The following is an 18,806-nucleotide window of genomic DNA, read 5'->3' on the forward strand; positions in this document are numbered from 1 at the left end:
AGGTTAGAGAATTATTGTTGAAGCACAATAGGCAAAAAAACTTATCTATTTAGCAGTACTGGCAAAATAGCACGACACTGGGCACTGATAGATTGGTAATACGACTCCCTGCTCTTCCAAGTTCCAAAAATCATGCAATAAAACTTTTCCGAAAGGTATAAAAACTTTAGTATCGAGATGTTTTGTATGATAACTTACTAAAAAGTGAATCAAAATTTTAATTGTTTCTAAACACTAATTTTTATTCATACTAAACCGATTTTATGACCACTTCCTCTTAGCTAATGTGTGTTTGGGACCTCACTGTTGCAATACATATTTAAGAAACTCGACCCCCAAATGAAATACTGAAATGCCGCCCCTGCTATAGGGACAACATTTTATCAGTATAAAATTTCAAACTTACGTTTTTTTTTTATTCGGCCTAGTACACAGAACTGGTTTATACTTTCAGGGGCAAGTCGGCACGGATTGCCAAATCTTTTTTTTTTACAATTGTTTTAACCTAAAAAGAAAAATATAAAATATGAAAGTTTTAAAAAATTGACTTTTTTTTTTTGGAGGGGGGGGGGGAGCACCCTAACCTCCACTTTTCTCCCTTCAAAGGGTGACATCATTTATGAACGACCCCTAACTGAAGAGGTGGAGGGAATCTGAAAAACAGTTTTGAGGAGAAAGTTACAACTAGAAACATTTGTGAAATCAACAAACATGGCATTATAAAACTTTTATTTATTTTTTCTAAAAATCTCATGTATGCAGGGTATTCAAATGTTAGCACCACATTTTAAAACATAAAAATATCACATTCTGTAACAATAACTGTTTTAAAACTTAATGCAGAATAAAATATAATACTAAACATTCTATAATTAAAATGCTGAAATCATTATCACAGCTTTAATAAATTGATTACAATTTAATTTTCCAAATTAATATCAGATCCACATCTTTACATAAACAAATTGTAAAATAGATATCTAAGTACTATCTTCAAACAAGTAATAAAAATTTTGTTTATATAGTTAATACTTGAATACTTACAGCAGCTAAAATAGAATTTTTTTAAAAATCAATTATTAAACTTGTGAGAAATTAACTATTTTTTCATCATCAAGGCAATATTAAATTTGATAAAAATTTCAAAAATGAATTTTGAAATTTTTCTGATTTTTAAAAGTAATTTGGGGTAACATTAAAAATGATTAAATACATTTGTAAAACAAATAACATTAATAATATAGAGTCTCCACTCTTATTCAAGAAAACCATAATATAATTTATCTTCCTTAAGAAATATTTAGGAAAAAATACAAACAATGTCATTTCTTTCCTATACCTATGAATTTTCAAGTCAAATATCCAACGTTTGATGTATGAACTCATTTTCATCTACATTTAGTTTTCATGCTTTGAAGTACTGTGTTTTTAGCTATTTTTTTTCCTTGCTAATTTAGAAAATAGCAGTTCATATTTTAGCACACTATTGCATAATTAGAGTGCACAGACTTGCCTACTTTCAAAAATGGATATAGCTAAAACATTTACATCAACGCCATTATCATCCAATTCCAAGTTTGCTTGAATAAAATTAAGATAGCACTAAAAAATTTAACAGTCAATATGATCACAAAATTTTTAGAAATTCTAAAAATGACAGAAATTCTGAATTTAAGCAACTTTCTACATTTTCGACGTTCAGTATATTTTAATATCAAAAATCTTGAATTTCAATGTTTTATCCCCATCCTAAATGCCTTGAGTTTTTTAAACCATTTTCAAACTTACAAAATTATGAAATACCTAAGAAATTCTAGATTAAAATTCTTGAGTATGTGTGGCAAAATGCAAGCCCTCTACTACCGAATTAGAGTACATAAAATAAGTGCATACAAAGTAGACTCATGTATAAAACATCAACGGGCAAATTTTAGGGACAGATGCAGTGGAAATTCAAAAAACTTCAGGACTGATACTTAAAAACAGCTAAGTGTATACATATTTTTTGCGCAATACATCAGAGTTGGCAAGTATTCCCACTTATTTTCAAAAAGTTTTCAAGAATCCACCAGGAAAATCAAGTACTTTTCCAAAGCCCTTTGTTGGCAAGAAAAAAAATCGAGGAGTTTAAGGACTGGGAACTCTGTATTAATAATGTAATATATTAGTTTAACATAAAACATTAGTACATGATAAAATTTTATAATATTTAAAGGTGTAGATGCAATAAATTTGAAAACTTGAATTTTAAAAACATAGATTGCTTTCATATTTTCATTTGTACTTTTTCACAAAATCTGGTGCAGATTTTGCAGCTTTTCAACAAGCAAAGTATCTACAATGTGATTATTAAAATTTCATAAATATCTACTAAAATTTAAAAATATTCCTACAAATAAGACCCATAAGCTTATAATATTCCTTGTTCCTGCTCCAGGAAATCTTTCTGAAATGAAATATTCTGCAACTTTTCTATTAGGATTTCCTACAGAGCTATTGAACCAAATTCTCATGCATGGCTCAGCATCTGGTACATATTTCCAAGAGTGATCCCACACCTACATAAAAATAAAGGATCTTACTTTTCTAAAAAATAGTTTTCAAAATCTCACCAAAGGTCTCATAAAATTTTATGTATAAATTTACATACATTTCAAACAACTATATATTACAAGGTAATACATTTAAACTCAATTACTGTTATATGCTTTTAGATTTCAAAAACAAATATATGCAGTTATTGCATGTAAAAAATTGATGGCATTTTAATGCAGTATATATTTTTAAAACAGCTACTTAGCAGCAGATAGAGAATATATTATATAAAGTTACTGAAAACGTGATGCATGTATAATCAAGTACGAAAAATTACCATCAGAGAAGCAGTTTTATGGTTTTAAAACAATAGACATTGACAAAGTTATTGCCGCTATGGGCTAATAAGTATGCAGATAATATTGAAAATATGATTTAAATAATTTTAAAGTATTTTTTCTCACATTTCTATTTATATATTAAAAAAAATTCCAGAATGCAGCCAATTAGCTTCAATTCAATGATTAGCATTAACTGATTTCACCTCCCAGAAAAATTTACCTAAATGCAACCATAAAAAAAAAATGCTGTTAACACAGAAATAAATTTTTTAAAAAAATGATTGTGCTTGATTTATGGCAATTCACCACTGCTTCTACGGACTGGTGAGTTCCATTTTATGGTCATATAACTAAGTTTTAAGTGGTCTTGGTCCAGCAGATCGCTTATGATTTTGAGTGCTGATTATGGTACGTTTTCCAAATTATTAACTAGTTACATACGGAAGCTTACACACATTGAGTTAATATTGGGATATAAAAGATGTTCAAGGGTAAATAAATGTTAAGGTAATTGTTCGTTATAAGTACTCACTTGGCATACTTTTTGTCTTGCTTTTCACTTTTTTTTTATTTTCAATCTTATTTACTGCTGCCACATTTGGCCATTTGGAAACTACTCATAGTACAATACCATAAATTATTTTATCCTTAATGAATGTTTAACAAAGCAAGACTATTTGTTCTATTTGTGTCAAATGTTGAATTAAAACCAATTAGTTATGGTATACAATTTTATGAAATAATGACTAACACATGAGCAAAATTGCTTTCAACTTGATGTAGAAACATAATGATCAATGGCAGAGAAACAAAAAGAGGAATAATTTGATGAAATACAACTGGAAAGGCAAATTATTTATATGACACATTTAAGAATTGACACAAAACAAAAAATATCAACTAATGTTATTTTTGGTACAGGGTGATTAATAATTAATGTGCTGATGTTAAAAATTAATCTCTCGAAAACCACAGATTCAAAAAATTCAATAACAAAGTACAATACATGGAAATTTGTTTGATACACGTTCGATATGTCTTTCATGTTTAGCTATAATATGGCGCAAACGAATAGCGAAATCCTGCATCATTCGCTGAAGGGTTGAAGTTTCAATAGTAGTCTGAATTATAGTTTTCACGTCTTTGATGCTCTTGAGGTTTTGAGTAAACTTTGTCCTTGATATAACCCTACAAAAATCAATCGAAGGGGTTCAAGTCAAGAGAATAGGATGCCCAATTAATTCCTATATTTTTAGACTTCGAGTACCCTAAAGCCAAAATCTGCTCATTAAAGTGCTCTTCAAGCAGAAAAAGCACTTCATTGGAACGATGAGGTGGTGCGCCGTCTTGAATGAGCAACATGCTTTCAAAATCCAGCTCACTTTAAATTGCTGGAATGAACTGATTTCCCAAAATTTCCACATATAGTTCAGAAGTGAGCCTGTTTGTCTTAAGCTTAAACTCAGTCGCAAACTTTCCCTGAGTCACAATTGCGCTAAATCGAATAATACGTTTGAACCATGAAAATGCTCTCAGAAACGCTATATCTTGTTTCACTGAACAATAAACAACAAAAGCCAACTCAATGAGACTGCGCAAAAAAAACGACAACACCCTGAATCTAACCGCCAAGTTTGTACTTGATATGCCAAATAGTTTGAGAAATTGAGATTCCTTTACAATGCGTTAATCACCAACAAGTCCTAACCCCCCCCCCCCCCCCCCCCCCCCACTTTCATTCAAAATAATTCTTCCTTCTTTTTCTAATTTACATCATCGCCTCCCAAGCTGAAAACGAATGTGGTTCAAATAGTCAAGCCATTAAAAAATTAGAATAAATTTATTAAGTCTAAAGCTAATTAATGTTAAAACATATCAAAACAAAAGGGGTTAGGCACATGCCTCAAGGGTTACAGACAATGTTATCACATTCAAAGCAAACATACCACTGACTCCAAAGGGAAGTGGCTTAAAAATGACATAATACAAAAAATAAAAGAAAAGCGAATCAAATCATTCAATAAAAAGGAACCATAAATTTTGCTTCAGAGCAACTGTAAACATATCTAATTCGAGAAACAACAGTAAGATATCCTACCATTGTTCTGAAGCAAGAACATGCACATATCCTCATAGTTTTAAGAAATAAAGTTACAGAAATTAAGTAATAGTATAACATAGATCAGTAAAAAACTTAAAGTTTAATGATTTATTGCTATAAAGTTGCTCATAGAAGGGTACATCATGCACTTAATTTCAACAGATCAAATGCTTAAATAAATTTGTATTCAGCTATTTTGTCAGAAAATAAAGATTTTACCTTCTGAAGCAGTCCACCTGTTTTATTATTTATCATGAAATATAAGTTCAAGCTAAAGCATGTGTCCAGTCATTATATTATTTAAATTTAAAATTTTATTTTTTAACAGTTAACAGTTACAAAATTAATGAACATTATCAACTGTCAATGAATTGCTATGTAAATGTATGAAAGAAATGAACTTTAGAAAAATAAATAAGTACTTTGTAGAATCTTAATTCAGTCAAACGTAAGCATCATGCAAAAAATAAGACTAAAACTTGTACGTTTCTTTCTCAACATAAATTTTTTGCATCAAACACAGCATTTTAAGATTAAAAAAGAATGTTTTACTTACATTTTCACAGAAATCCTTTGCTGATAAGTAAACTTGTTCAAATTTCTGACAAGTAGAATTTTTCCTGCATGAATTGTGACCTTTTGAGAATAAAGAAGTTAAGTAAAAGTTGAGTATGACAACAGCTACATAGATTGAAAAGTTTCAATCATGTAACTTTTAATATAAAGCAAAACTGAAAAACTAAAATGTCCGGAAACATAAATGCATTCATATGAATCTGAAGCTAACAAACATTAAAAATCTAAGAAATATTTTTCATGTTAGCTGCTTTCAATCCAGGATTTTGATAGCTACTGTCTTTTCTGAATTCTCTTGAGTTTCCTCAATACAGTTGAGACCAATCTAATGAGTACGAATGCTTTCACTTACATTTTGGAGTAAACAAAATCAAATTTAAAACAAATTTCAAATTTTACTTCATTTTATTAATTGTCTGTCAGTAACTACAATGGGACTTAATCACATAATTTTAAAAGATGGTTTAAAAAATGGTCAAAAAAAAATGGCTTTAAATGCTTTTATAGAAAGGCATAAGTTTATTCTATAGTGCAAGACAGTCCAGCTTGCAATCTTAACACAAGAATCCTGACATGCCCTCAAGTGATAAATCTAGAACAGGGTAGCAGAATGCGCCATTTTATCACCTAGTTCATTTTTCAGCTTTTAAAAAGTGGCCAAGAATGTCACTAGCTTCACAAAAGTGGCCAAACAGTGACCACGAAAATAAAAGCAGATTTTTTTGACCCATCCACAGATAGGTTAAAACTGATTACAGCTGAAGAAAAAATATAGAAAAAATTTTCATACAAAATTTTAAGACACATTTTAAATTTTTATTAACATGAACTAGGAATATGTTATAGACATCAAAATGGTTACAGCTTTTTTTAGAAAAACAATCAAATTGTAAAATAGATAATAAATAGTAAAATAGATTTTCTATAACTCTTAAAAAAGCAGTTTCGTCAACTTTCGATAGATAAAACTGAACTAAATGAGCTTTTTTCTTATTTCCAAAAAAATAATTCATAACCTACTCAAAAAACAGGAAATTAAAATCTATACCTTTGCTTGTGGTATCTGATTCAAAATGTTGCTGTTCAAAAATCATTGCATCAATTTTTCGGAAGAAAATTTCGGGTCTCATACAAATTATACTTATTCTATTAAGGTAAACGATTCACTTAGGTTTATGGTTAGCAATAAGTTATAGTTAGAAGCATGAATTAGAAAACTGAATAAAATCAAAGCAAATAAACTGATTTCATGTTGAATTTTGTAGCATTTGAAAACATATCTCAGAATCACATTTTTATTTTCAAGTTAAGCTTCGTTCACAGGGTTCGTACACTCCTTCAAAACTCCTTCATTCAGGATTATTTTTTGAAGGGCCCTTCAAACTCCTTCATTTTGGTTTTGACTCCTTCAAAACTCCTTTTTTAGTTTACTACATACTTTTCCTCTATGATAGTAACTAAAAGTACTTCGATCAACAACTTAACATCGTAACAAGAACAATTTTTATGTAGTAATTTCGTATATATATTTTTTTTCATAAAGATGTGATTTACAAATTGATCATAGAACTCGTAAAAGTTGAAGGTGAAAATATTATTAGATGACTAAGACATTTCATTAATGAAATAAAACATGCTTAAATGGTGCTTGGCTATTTTTTCAATTTTTATGATTATTGTTTTTCCCTCCAATCAGCAGCAAAAGTCAATTTGTCTAATTATTATTTAAAGATAATAAAATACACAAGTAGATGTACTATATTAAGTGATTGTGTTAAAAAAACAAATGCTTAGTAAATCATAGTTATGACATTGTAAAATGGGTCAAGAAGTGATATTATGCCTAGAGAGGGAGACAGGTTCATGAAATTGGGACAAGGGGAAGAGAGGGGGGGGGGAAAGTGGCATCAGAGTTATTATAACAATATGTTTTTAAAAATATGACATGTGACAATAGGAGTAGTAAGGTGAAATGTTACAAAGGGGGAAAGGGGCCGAATATGTAAAAAAATTGTGACATTTAAGGACGGCCCATTAGTACTCCTTCAAAATCTCATTTTACTCCTTTAAAACTCCTTCAATTTATTTCTGAAATTGAGTACGAGCCCTGGTTCAGCTATAAAGGTGACAGTTTGATTTTTTTTTTTAAAGGAAAGACTCCAAACAGGTCTAAAACTGTTGCAATAACAACAAGCAAAGTTAGATTCATACATCATAATGTTATTAATTGCATTGATAATACTTAAAAATACACGACAAAATGAATGAATGAGACAAATTTAAATCTACCAATGATTTCAAAAAAAAAAAAAGAAGTTACAAAATTTTTAAAAAAAGCAAATAAAACTTAGCCTGTTTGAAACAACTTTCAATTTCTAAAATAATTTTTAAAATTTCAGGATGCTAAAGGACTGAAATCTTAAACACAGCATGCAACATTTGTTTGTGGCAAAAATGCACATATTAAATGTTGGCATGTTTCCAAAAAGCAATTTGCCTTTTACTTATATATCATAGCCTGAGAACAACATAAAGATATCTTTAAAATAGGCAGACACCCCTATAGCATTGAAACCTTTCATTCAAAAAGATCTCTCATAAATGTCGTATATTAACTTTTTGTAACAAAACTCAACAGACAGATGAAATAAAACAAATAGGATTTTTGTTCAGGATGCACAAAGATAGAGCCCACAGCAAAGAACTTGTTTTTCAAGTACACAACCCTTACATAGAATTTTTAAAAATATATTGAGAAATAAGCAAGGAATGCTTTTAGCGAATTTTGATGTCAAAAATGAAGCGTTCTTTCACTAATACAACTTATCAGTGCTCAAGACAAAACTTTAAAAAAATAATAATAAAACGTTACACACTACATAGATATTTGAACTTTATAGCAGTAAGTGCATCCATCTCATCTGGGCAGTGTACATTGTTTCCAGTATTAAGTAAAAAATTTGAAAAATTGCAACCAAAAAATATGAGTAGCATAATATTGGTGAAAATAGCTTTTGCACAATTCAGTAACTTTTTTTTTAAATGTCTTTAAAATACAGTGTGGGCACAAATGATGGACCTGATTTTGAAAAATCATTTTTGAAACTACAGCAGATATTACAATAAGTGTTAGATGAAAGTTAAGAGATACATACCAGAGTTTTGGAATTTTTTTCCCCCCCACAATAACTTCAATTACACAACTGTGTAATGTGTGAACAGGTTACGCAAAATATTCAATTTCAAAATCTCAATGTAGGAGCCTTTTGTTACACAACAATATCTCATCTGTAATCCAGTTCACTCCACTCATTTTGGAGCATCACACCGTCAATAATTCTTATGCTGCACAAATGCATTCTAGAAGTTTTTGTAATACTGCCACCAACAGAGGTTGCTAAAAAGCTTGGTGGGCTTTGAACAAACCCCACAAAAAGAAATCACATAGCATGTTGCATAAATTAAACAACAGATTAGACGTTTGTCGTGTAACAAAAGGATCACACACTGCATATTTGTACCTGAATAAAAACCTTGGTTTATATATCTTTATATTCGTGAATCACTTATTATAATATGTGCAGTAGTTTTGAAAATATGATGTTTTGATTGTGCTTGCCCTGTATTAGTTTTTTTAAGCAATTGAAAACAAATGTAGCCTTAAAAAGTCAAAGAAATGTATCAAGAGCATACCTTTAGAAAATTTGAAATCTCTGGGCCAGTTATAGGCACAAGTATAATCATCTTTACAAGCATTGAACCAAGTTTCACAATCACTTGCACATAAAGGCACTTTATAAAATCTTTCCGATGCTATCTGTCTGGTAGTCTGAGGTAAAAGAACATGGAAACATTCAAAACTAAATACTAATAGCATAAAAATAGACAGAATACTCTATAAAACTTATAATTTCGATGAATCTTACAAAAATGTTTCACTCTTTTTCAATATCCAGTTTTTCCCATGTCTTGAATCAGAGAAATTGGTAGCCGCTTATTAATTGAAATTTTTTTAACAATAAGTATTACAATAGGAGACAACTATTGCATATATGCATAAATTATATACTTGAATACACATATATGTCATTCAGAGCTTGATATGGTTACCCAAAAAAAACTGCTATTTGAGATTCCACTGTAGTTGCAAATTAATGAATTAGCTTTTTTTAATGGTTACTTAGTAGCAAAAATATTAATTTTTTTATCACATGTTGTAAAACACTCATTTTGGAAGTTATTTATGATATGTTTTACAGTCCATATGATACAATAAAATCCAAAGACATTCTGCTTGACATTGCATTTGGTAAAATCTATCCAATTCGCCATCCAGGACTGTTACAGGGGGGGGGGGGGCGAGTTATTTTCCTACATGGCTCCAATTCTGAGCCCTTGATTTACATACACAAAGCAGAATCTGACTTTGGAAAAAGTAAACATAACAAGAAAGGAGAAAAAAAATCTGTAATTTGTATTTAACATATACAATGAAATCCTGTTGCAATGAATCTCAACACACCCGGTGCAGAAACAGTGTGACGTAGGACATGCATCCCAGATTCCCGAGAAAGTCTGAAGGCTATTTCTTAGTTGGAGAAGAAAAAAACATAAAATTTTTAAGGAAATAAGAATCAAATTTCAGCAAATGAAGATTTGTACCATATTTTCTGGGATATAATTCACAAATAGCATGTACTTGCATAAGCATCTTCTTTTTGAGCATTTCTCAGTGCTGATTTAGATTTTACGAGCATTCTAATGCTGGTTTATCTCGCAAATAATTATTTTTTACTATTGATCAGAGTTACAGACTGTTGAAAAACTTTCTGCTACCAGGTCAACACAATGAAATATCAGTTTCAATGAATTAAATTCAGTCCAGATCTAATTTCCCTTACATTGCTTGAATTTCCTTACGATGAACAAATGTCTCGACTATGCTGTGATGGGATTTCACTGTATCGGTATTTTTATTTCAGAATAAGTTAGTCTTAAATAGAATAGATTGATACTTACAACATAATACTGTTTTATTAGTTCAGTACGAAAAAAAATCCAGTTTGCTTTATTTTTTTAAAAGAACATTTGATAAAAAAAAGGGGGAGACTTTCTTTTGCAGTTATTTAGAATATTATTTTGAAGTTTGGGAATCACATAAAATTCTAATGAGTTGGAAACTATAACATAAGTAAAAAAATCAGGGAAAATGTTCCCCTAGCATGAGACTGACAATGATTAAAGACTATACATACCTTGACAACCCATAAACCAATGTTAGGCTCACATTCATAAAAGCAGTTATTTTGATTGAAGTGTCGACGACATTCTTTTGACATTTTCACGTGAAGCTGATCATAACAATGATCCAAGGTAAAGTTGTACAAATCTGTTTCATGAAGATCAACAGTGACATCAGCTGTACAGCAGGCATGATCCCTCCAGGGTACACACTTGAACAAATTTAAAATTATGGGTATTTAAATTAACAAAGATCAAAAACAATGTTCTACAGAGCAAAACAGTTTTTAATATCAAGTTTAATATTAAAAGCTATGGGGGCATATATATATATATATATATATATATATATATATAGTAAAATGTGTAGTTTCACATACACGGGTAGCACAGAAAAAAGTGTATGTAACAAAAAGATAAACAAAAATAACAACAACAAAAATGAACATGGAACGTTAAAAAATAAACTAGGAACATGGAAAACAAGAATTGATGAAATCATGGGTATTAAACTGCTGCTACGTTTACGAAGAGCTGGAGCAGCTGGCATATTAAATATTCTGCAAGGTTTCTGTGCGGGTCAGTATCATACATGCAGCAAAATTGATTAGAAAGTAAAAGTATATGTATTTGAATTAACGAACTAATATGTGTAGCTACTTATAAGGCTTAATATAGAAGGCAGGAAAATTATCAAACGTTATATATGTTTATTTTTTGGATATATGCAATAAATTATATATATGTAAATAGTATGCTTATTAGTGATATGCTGTCATGTATTACCAACCCCCCAGCTCTGACCTGCAAAATAAAAAGAAAAAATTACATACCACATGATTTCAAACATTTCGTCGACAACAATGTCTATGTCTAGGTATCCATTTGCCAGAGACGAAAATCCGATGCCACGCCAATCGAACAGGTCGCTGGGGCAGGGCATCCAAAAAGCACCTTCCTGTCGAAAGGATTTCAGCACTCTTTATCATCAAAGTTACCCAGTTACACTGTTGCCAAATCGCAGTTGTTTGGGTGGAAACTAAATCTGTCCTTGTTGAAGAAAAGATTTCTTGAACAAATTAAGATAATAAAATGTGAAATTGGCAGGATAAAAATTGTAATAGTAGAGATTTGCAGCAAATTTGAAGATTTGTTTATTAAATTGAGAATTGTTGCTACAAATTTTAAAGAATCTGCTTAGCTGTCCAATTATAATATTAATGAAGATCTTTTTATGTAAATTACTGTACCAATGTGGCATACTTTTTGTGTAAAAATTGAAGTTATCTTTTTTATCATAGATATCTGTAAAAAGGTTAGAATCAACAATTTTGAAAGAAATGTCCAGAAAATCGGCAGACAGAAAGTTGTCATTGGCTTTAGTGAGCTTTAGATTTTGTGGATAGATTAATGGGAAAATGTCATCCATACTTTTGTTGAAGATAAGGATGTCATCTATATACCTGAAAATATCATGTTTTTTATTATACTGTACTGTATATTTAAATTCATAGAAAAAGAGATACAAATTAGCAGCTGTGCTGGAATAGTTGGTGCCCATGCCAATTCCATGTATTTGTTTAAAAATAAAGTTGTTGAAAGACACAAAATTGTTAAAGAAACAGAAATGACAAAGACTATTGAAAAAATTCCTGTCGATGCCCAATTCCTCACCAATGCAAAATATATCAAAAGTTTTAACAAAGTTGTATATAAATCTTCGATGGGAATGTTGCAGAACAGATTCTCAAAGTCAAATGTGTAAATTGATTTAGGTGTGCGTTGTAGATTTTTAATGATTTCGAAACTGTTGTCAATGCACCAGAAATAGCTCGTATGCATAAATTTGACCTTCAGAAAATCATAAATTTTTTTCAAAATAAACTGTAATTTGATGTTGATATTTTTTCCAAAACTTTTTGTAGTAGAACAAATGAAACGAAATTTAACTGGTGATTTGTGGAATTTGGGCGTCATAAATATGAAAGGCAGGTTTTGACAATTTGAAATTGTAAAACTGTATGAAAAATTCGATTTGCAAAGTTTATTGTATGCAATAAACTGTTTAATAATCACGTCTGTAGAAAGATTCGATTTTTCGTAATAAAGAGACGAGTTAAGTTCTTGTAAGACTTGTTTAACGTAGAAATGTTTGCAAATGATGCCATAATTATTGGCAGCTTTATCAATTGGAACAAAGACAAAGAATTTTTTTAAATTGTTGATATATTCGATTTCATCTTTTTTCAAATTTTGATATTGGTGTTCTGCGTTGCTAATTTGTTTAGCTAAAAAAGTTTTAAATTCAATGGTTAATAGATCTTTCCATTCTTGGAATGCTTCAAAAGGTATTGCGTGCGAGTATGCAACTTTTTTAATGAATCGAAGAATGTTAACTTTAAAAATATGAACTGCTTTACTGAATTTGCAAGTGCTGTTGAGTCTAAATTTTGCACCGAGATTCATTAAATATCTGACATTTGTGTTTTTTATAATATGTAAATTACCAGTAATTACGTGCTTGTGATCAGCATCGACAAATTCCTTAAAATTGTCCTGATTGCATAAACATGGAAAATCATCAGCAGTATGCGAAAAAGCAACGTCACGGTAATTGTAAATATTTTTGCAAAAAGGCTTGCAATACTTAAAGGCAGTAATGATTTGTTTATTTTTTAGTGGAAAATAATTTGCCAGTTTATTTATAATTTTGTGAAATGGAATATTATCGAAACTTTTCTGTTGGAAGGAAATAGTGAAATAAATATTTTCTTTAGCTCTAAATTCAAACCCGATTCTGTAATTTATAAGATCAGAGATCAAATCTCTACATTGTTCATTGACAAATTTATATTTAGAAAGATACGGTTTCAATTTTTTCAAAGTGGAAGTTTTTAACTTGAAAATATAGTTTTTGACTTGATTAATATTAGATAATTTGAGAAATGAATCTTCGACCTCTTTGCACCAAAGGTTAAGGTTAATGCTATTGATAATTTTACTGTTCTTATGTGAGCCTCCCCTATGAACAGTAAAATTATCAATAGCATTAACCTTAACCTTTGGTGCAAAGAGGTCGAAGATTCATTTCTCAAATTATCTAATATTAATCAAGTCAAAAACTATATTTTCAAGTTAAAAACTTCCACTTTGAAAAAATTGAAACCGTATCTTTCTAAATATAAATTTGTCAATGAACAATGTAGAGATTTGATCTCTGATCTTATAAATTACAGAATCGGGTTTGAATTTACAGCTAAAGAAAATATTTATTTCACTATTTCCTTCCAACAGAAAAGTTTCGATAATATTCCATTTCACAAAATTATAAATAAACTGGCAAATTATTTTCCACTAAAAAATAAACAAATCATTACTGCCTTTAAGTATTGCAAGCCTTTTTGCAAAAATATTTACAATTACCGTGACGTTGCTTTTTCGCATACTGCTGATGATTTTCCATGTTTATGCAATCAGGACAATTTTAAGGAATTTGTCGATGCTGATCACAAGCACGTAATTACTGGTAATTTACATATTATAAAAAACACAAATGTCAGATATTTAATGAATCTCGGTGCAAAATTTAGACTCAACAGCACTTGCAAATTCAGTAAAGCAGTTCATATTTTTAAAGTTAACATTCTTCGATTCATTAAAAAAGTTGCATACTCGCACGCAATACCTTTTGAAGCATTCCAAGAATGGAAAGATCTATTAACCATTGAATTTAAAACTTTTTTAGCTAAACAAATTAACAACGCAGAACACCAATATCAAAATTTGAAAAAAGATGAAATCGAATATATCAACAATTTAAAAAAATTCTTTGTCTTTGTTCCAATTGATAAAGCTGCCAATAATTATGGCATCATTTGCAAACATTTCTACGTTAAACAAGTCTTACAAGAACTTAACTCGTCTCTTTATTACGAAAAATCGAATCTTTCTACAGACGTGATTATTAAACAGTTTATTGCATACAATAAACTTTGCAAATCGAATTTTTCATACAGTTTTACAATTTCAAATTGTCAAAACCTGCCTTTCATATTTATGACGCCCAAATTCCACAAATCACCAGTTAAATTTCGTTTCATTTGTTCTACTACAAAAAGTTTTGGAAAAAATATCAACATCAAATTACAGTTTATTTTGAAAAAAATTTATGATTTTCTGAAGGTCAAATTTATGCATACGAGCTATTTCTGGTGCATTGACAACAGTTTCGAAATCATTAAAAATCTACAACGCACACCTAAATCAATTTACACATTTGACTTTGAGAATCTGTTCTGCAACATTCCCATCGAAGATTTATATACAACTTTGTTAAAACTTTTTGATATATTTTGCATTGGTGAGGAATTGGGCATCGACAGGAATTTTTTCAATAGTCTTTGTCATTTCTGTTTCTTTAACAATTTTGTGTCTTTCAACAACTTTATTTTTAAACAAATACATGGAATTGGCATGGGCACCAACTATTCCAGCACAGCTGCTAATTTGTATCTCTTTTTCTATGAATTTAAATATACAGTACAGTATAATAAAAAACATGATATTTTCAGGTATATAGATGACATCCTTATCTTCAAAAGTATGGATGACATTTTCCCATTAATCTATCCACAAAATCTAAAGCTCACTAAAGCCAATGACAACTTTCTGTCTGCCGATTTTCTGGACATTTCTTTCAAAATTGTTGATTCTAACCTTTTTACAGATATCTATGATAAAAAAGATAACTTCAATTTTTACACAAAAAGTATGCCACATTGGTACAGTAATTTACATAAAAAGATCTTCATTAATATTATAATTGGACAGCTAAGCAGATTCTTTAAAATTTGTAGCAACAATTCTCAATTTAATAAACAAATCTTCAAATTTGCTGCAAATCTCTACTATTACAATTTTTATCCTGCCAATTTCACATTTTATTATCTTAATTTGTTCAAGAAATCTTTTCTTCAACAAGGACAGATTTAGTTTCCACCCAAACAACTGCGATTTGGCAACAGTGTAACTGGGTAACTTTGATGATAAAGAGTGCTGAAATCCTTTCGACAGGAAGGTGCTTTTTGGATGCCCTGCCCCAGCGACCTGTTCGATTGGCGTGGCATCGGATTTTCGTCTCTGGCAAATGGATACCTAGACATAGACATTGTTGTCGACGAAATGTTTGAAATCATGTGGTATGTAATTTTTTCTTTTTATTTTGCAGGTCAGAGCTGGGGGGTTGGTAATACATGACAGCATATCACTAATAAGCATACTATTTACATATATATAATTTATTGCATATATCCAAAAAATAAACATATATAACGTTTGATAATTTTCCTGCCTTCTATATTAAGCCTTATAAGTAGCTACACATATTAGTTCGTTAATTCAAATACATATACTTTTACTTTCTAATCAATTTTGCTGCATGTATGATACTGACCCGCACAGAAACCTTGCAGAATATTTAATATGCCAGCTGCTCCAGCTCTTCGTAAACGTAGCAGCAGTTTAATACCCATGATTTCATCAATTCTTGTTTTCAATGTTCCTAGTTTATTTTTTAACGTTCCATGTTCATTTTTGTTGTTGTTATTTTTGTTTATCTTTTTGTTACATACACTTTTTTCTGTGCTACCCGTGTATGTGAAACTACACATTTTACTATATTTTCAATACATTTAACTACTTTAGCTGCAACATTGCGCTGTTTAAATGTAGAATATTTTATATCAATTTTGATCATTATATATATATATATATATATATATATATATATATATATATAAAAATTAAGCAAACAGAATTACAAATATTAAACAAATTATAAATAACAAATGATGATAAAAAGGAAAAATGCAAACAGCTATTAAGTAGGAATAGAAAAAGAGTGAATCCAGAGCTCATCAGCCGTGGAGGATTCATTAATTATGGTCAAAAGACCAAAATTTTAACTATAAACTAGAAGAAAATGTTTAAGCTCCAGTACATGTAATATAGAGTAACAATGGGCAAACGCACCACTTGCTAAGCTAAAAACAATAAATTAGTTTTAGGTTTGAGCTCTAATTTATTGTTTTTAGCTTAGCAAGTGGTGCGTTTGCCCATTGTTACTCTATATTACATGTACTGGAGCTTAAACATTCTGTTCTAGTTTATAGTTAAAATTTTGGTCTTTTGACCATAATTAATGAATCCTCCACGGCTGATGAGCTCTGGATTCACTCTTTTTCTATTCCTACTTAATAGCTGTTTGCATTTTTCCTTTTTATCATCATTTGTTATTTATAATTTGTTTAATATTTGTAATTCTGTTTGCTTAATTTTATATTTACTTGGCTTTTTAGTTTTGCTGCGTTGCCCATCTATGGGCTCTTGGTGTGGTCTTTTCAATATTTTTCACTTTTATTATATATATATATATATATATATATATTGCTAATATTTGCATGTTTTTGATTTAAGTCCAAATTCTTAGTGGAGTTTCAACAAAAGTCAAACACATTCAATGGGTCATTTTGCAATATTTTTCCTAATGCAGACAGTGCAACATGACTTTTTTTTGGAATAACTATTTAATTTAGTTTGATTAGCATTGATAGTTTGATTGTTTTATTTTTAATTTGTATGTTGGCAGGGTTAACTCAAAATTAAATTTTGTGCTAATAGACCAGTAAATTAAATAGTTATGTCAAAAAAAGTGGCATGTTGTAGACTCTATACTTGGACAAAATACTGTGAAATGCTATGGCAAACACCATGGGTTTTACCATCCTGCCACCTTTGTGTCCAAAACTATATTTTTAATGAAAAATTTTGTGAGAAAATATCAAAAACAGAATAAAATCTACTCAAATAATATTTGGCATTAAAAATAATAGAAACCAAAATTTCTAATATAATTATATATGTGAACAAATGAAGGTGTTCAAAATAGTTCAATAATTAATTTAAATACAATAAATGACAATTTTTCAATTGAAGAAAAATATTGAGACTTTTTTACAGCTTTAATGTAGATTTTCTTCTCTAGACTATAGAGATGAAAAGACAATAGAGTGACATTTCATAATCAGAAATTAAATTATTAGCAATCTACTCTAGGAAAACGCTGATAATAATTACCAAGCAGCTAAATTTTTTGAAAATTAAAATTGCACAGGTTTTGAAACAAAAGTGCTTACATTTTATCATCAATTTATTACTCTCCATGCTGTGCTGTAAAAGAGAATTTTTGTTCACACTTTATGTAAAACTTATTACACATAAACCATTTTGAAACATGCTTTTTTGCTATAAATATTATATTTAATAGCATTCCTACATGTTATTAGTTTCTTTGTAGTGTTGTGAAATTCTTTTCAACACAATCAACTCTTACATAAAGAAGCTCTTTGTAATAGATTTAGTCTTTTTTTTTTTGTGCAAGTACTTTTTAATGTACATTTCAAAGAAAAATATTATCAAATATTCATTCATTAAAGCTAATTAATATCAATACTTATACATTTCAATACTGCAGGAAATACAAATTGGTTTGATTTAGACCACTGAAGCTTTAATACCTTTGGACAGTATAAGACACTTTCCAACATTTTTGGACGGTAAAAACCACCCACCCTGTCCAAAACCTGTTTTGAACATTCAAAATCCAACCCTGAAGAGAACCTCCGAGATCTGAACTAACTGAAGTCGAGTCCTGTTCAGATTTATCGAGTGGCCAATTTAAACTCGTCATCAGCTCAATAGTGATCCGAGCCTTTGTTTTAAGTTAGTAATAAATCAATTCTATCTTTGGTAATGATATTTCATCTTCATTATGGTCTCTTTCCACGGTTTGGCAACAGTCTCTTTAACTTTCGGTCTGCGAGTATTTTGACAAACTATTCAGTGTTAGTAGTCAGGGGCGTGCTTAGAGTTTTAGGGGCTCTGTGCAAAATTTGTTTTACTAGTCGATAAATAGTCATTTTTGTGATTTATTTATTCCCTCCCAAAACATAACC

General features: G+C 29.8%; 1 protein-coding gene across 1 annotated transcript; it reads right to left on the reverse strand.

Annotated features, from left to right (window-relative positions):
* Positions 1 to 1,169: 1,169 nt before the first annotated feature.
* On the reverse strand, positions 1,170 to 11,006 carry LOC129227654 (folate receptor gamma-like; the record flags this gene model as incomplete). Its single annotated transcript, XM_054862245.1, is given in 4 exon segments — positions 1,170 to 2,558; positions 5,534 to 5,613; positions 9,247 to 9,382; positions 10,809 to 11,006. Coding segments are annotated over 4 exon segments (615 nt in total), but the record flags the coding sequence as incomplete, so codon positions are not given.
* Between the last annotated feature and the right edge of the window lie 7,800 nt (positions 11,007 to 18,806).

The sequence above is a fragment of the Uloborus diversus genome, chromosome 8 (assembly GCF_026930045.1).
Source record: "Uloborus diversus isolate 005 chromosome 8, Udiv.v.3.1, whole genome shotgun sequence".
Lineage (NCBI taxonomy): Eukaryota > Metazoa > Arthropoda > Arachnida > Araneae > Uloboridae > Uloborus > Uloborus diversus.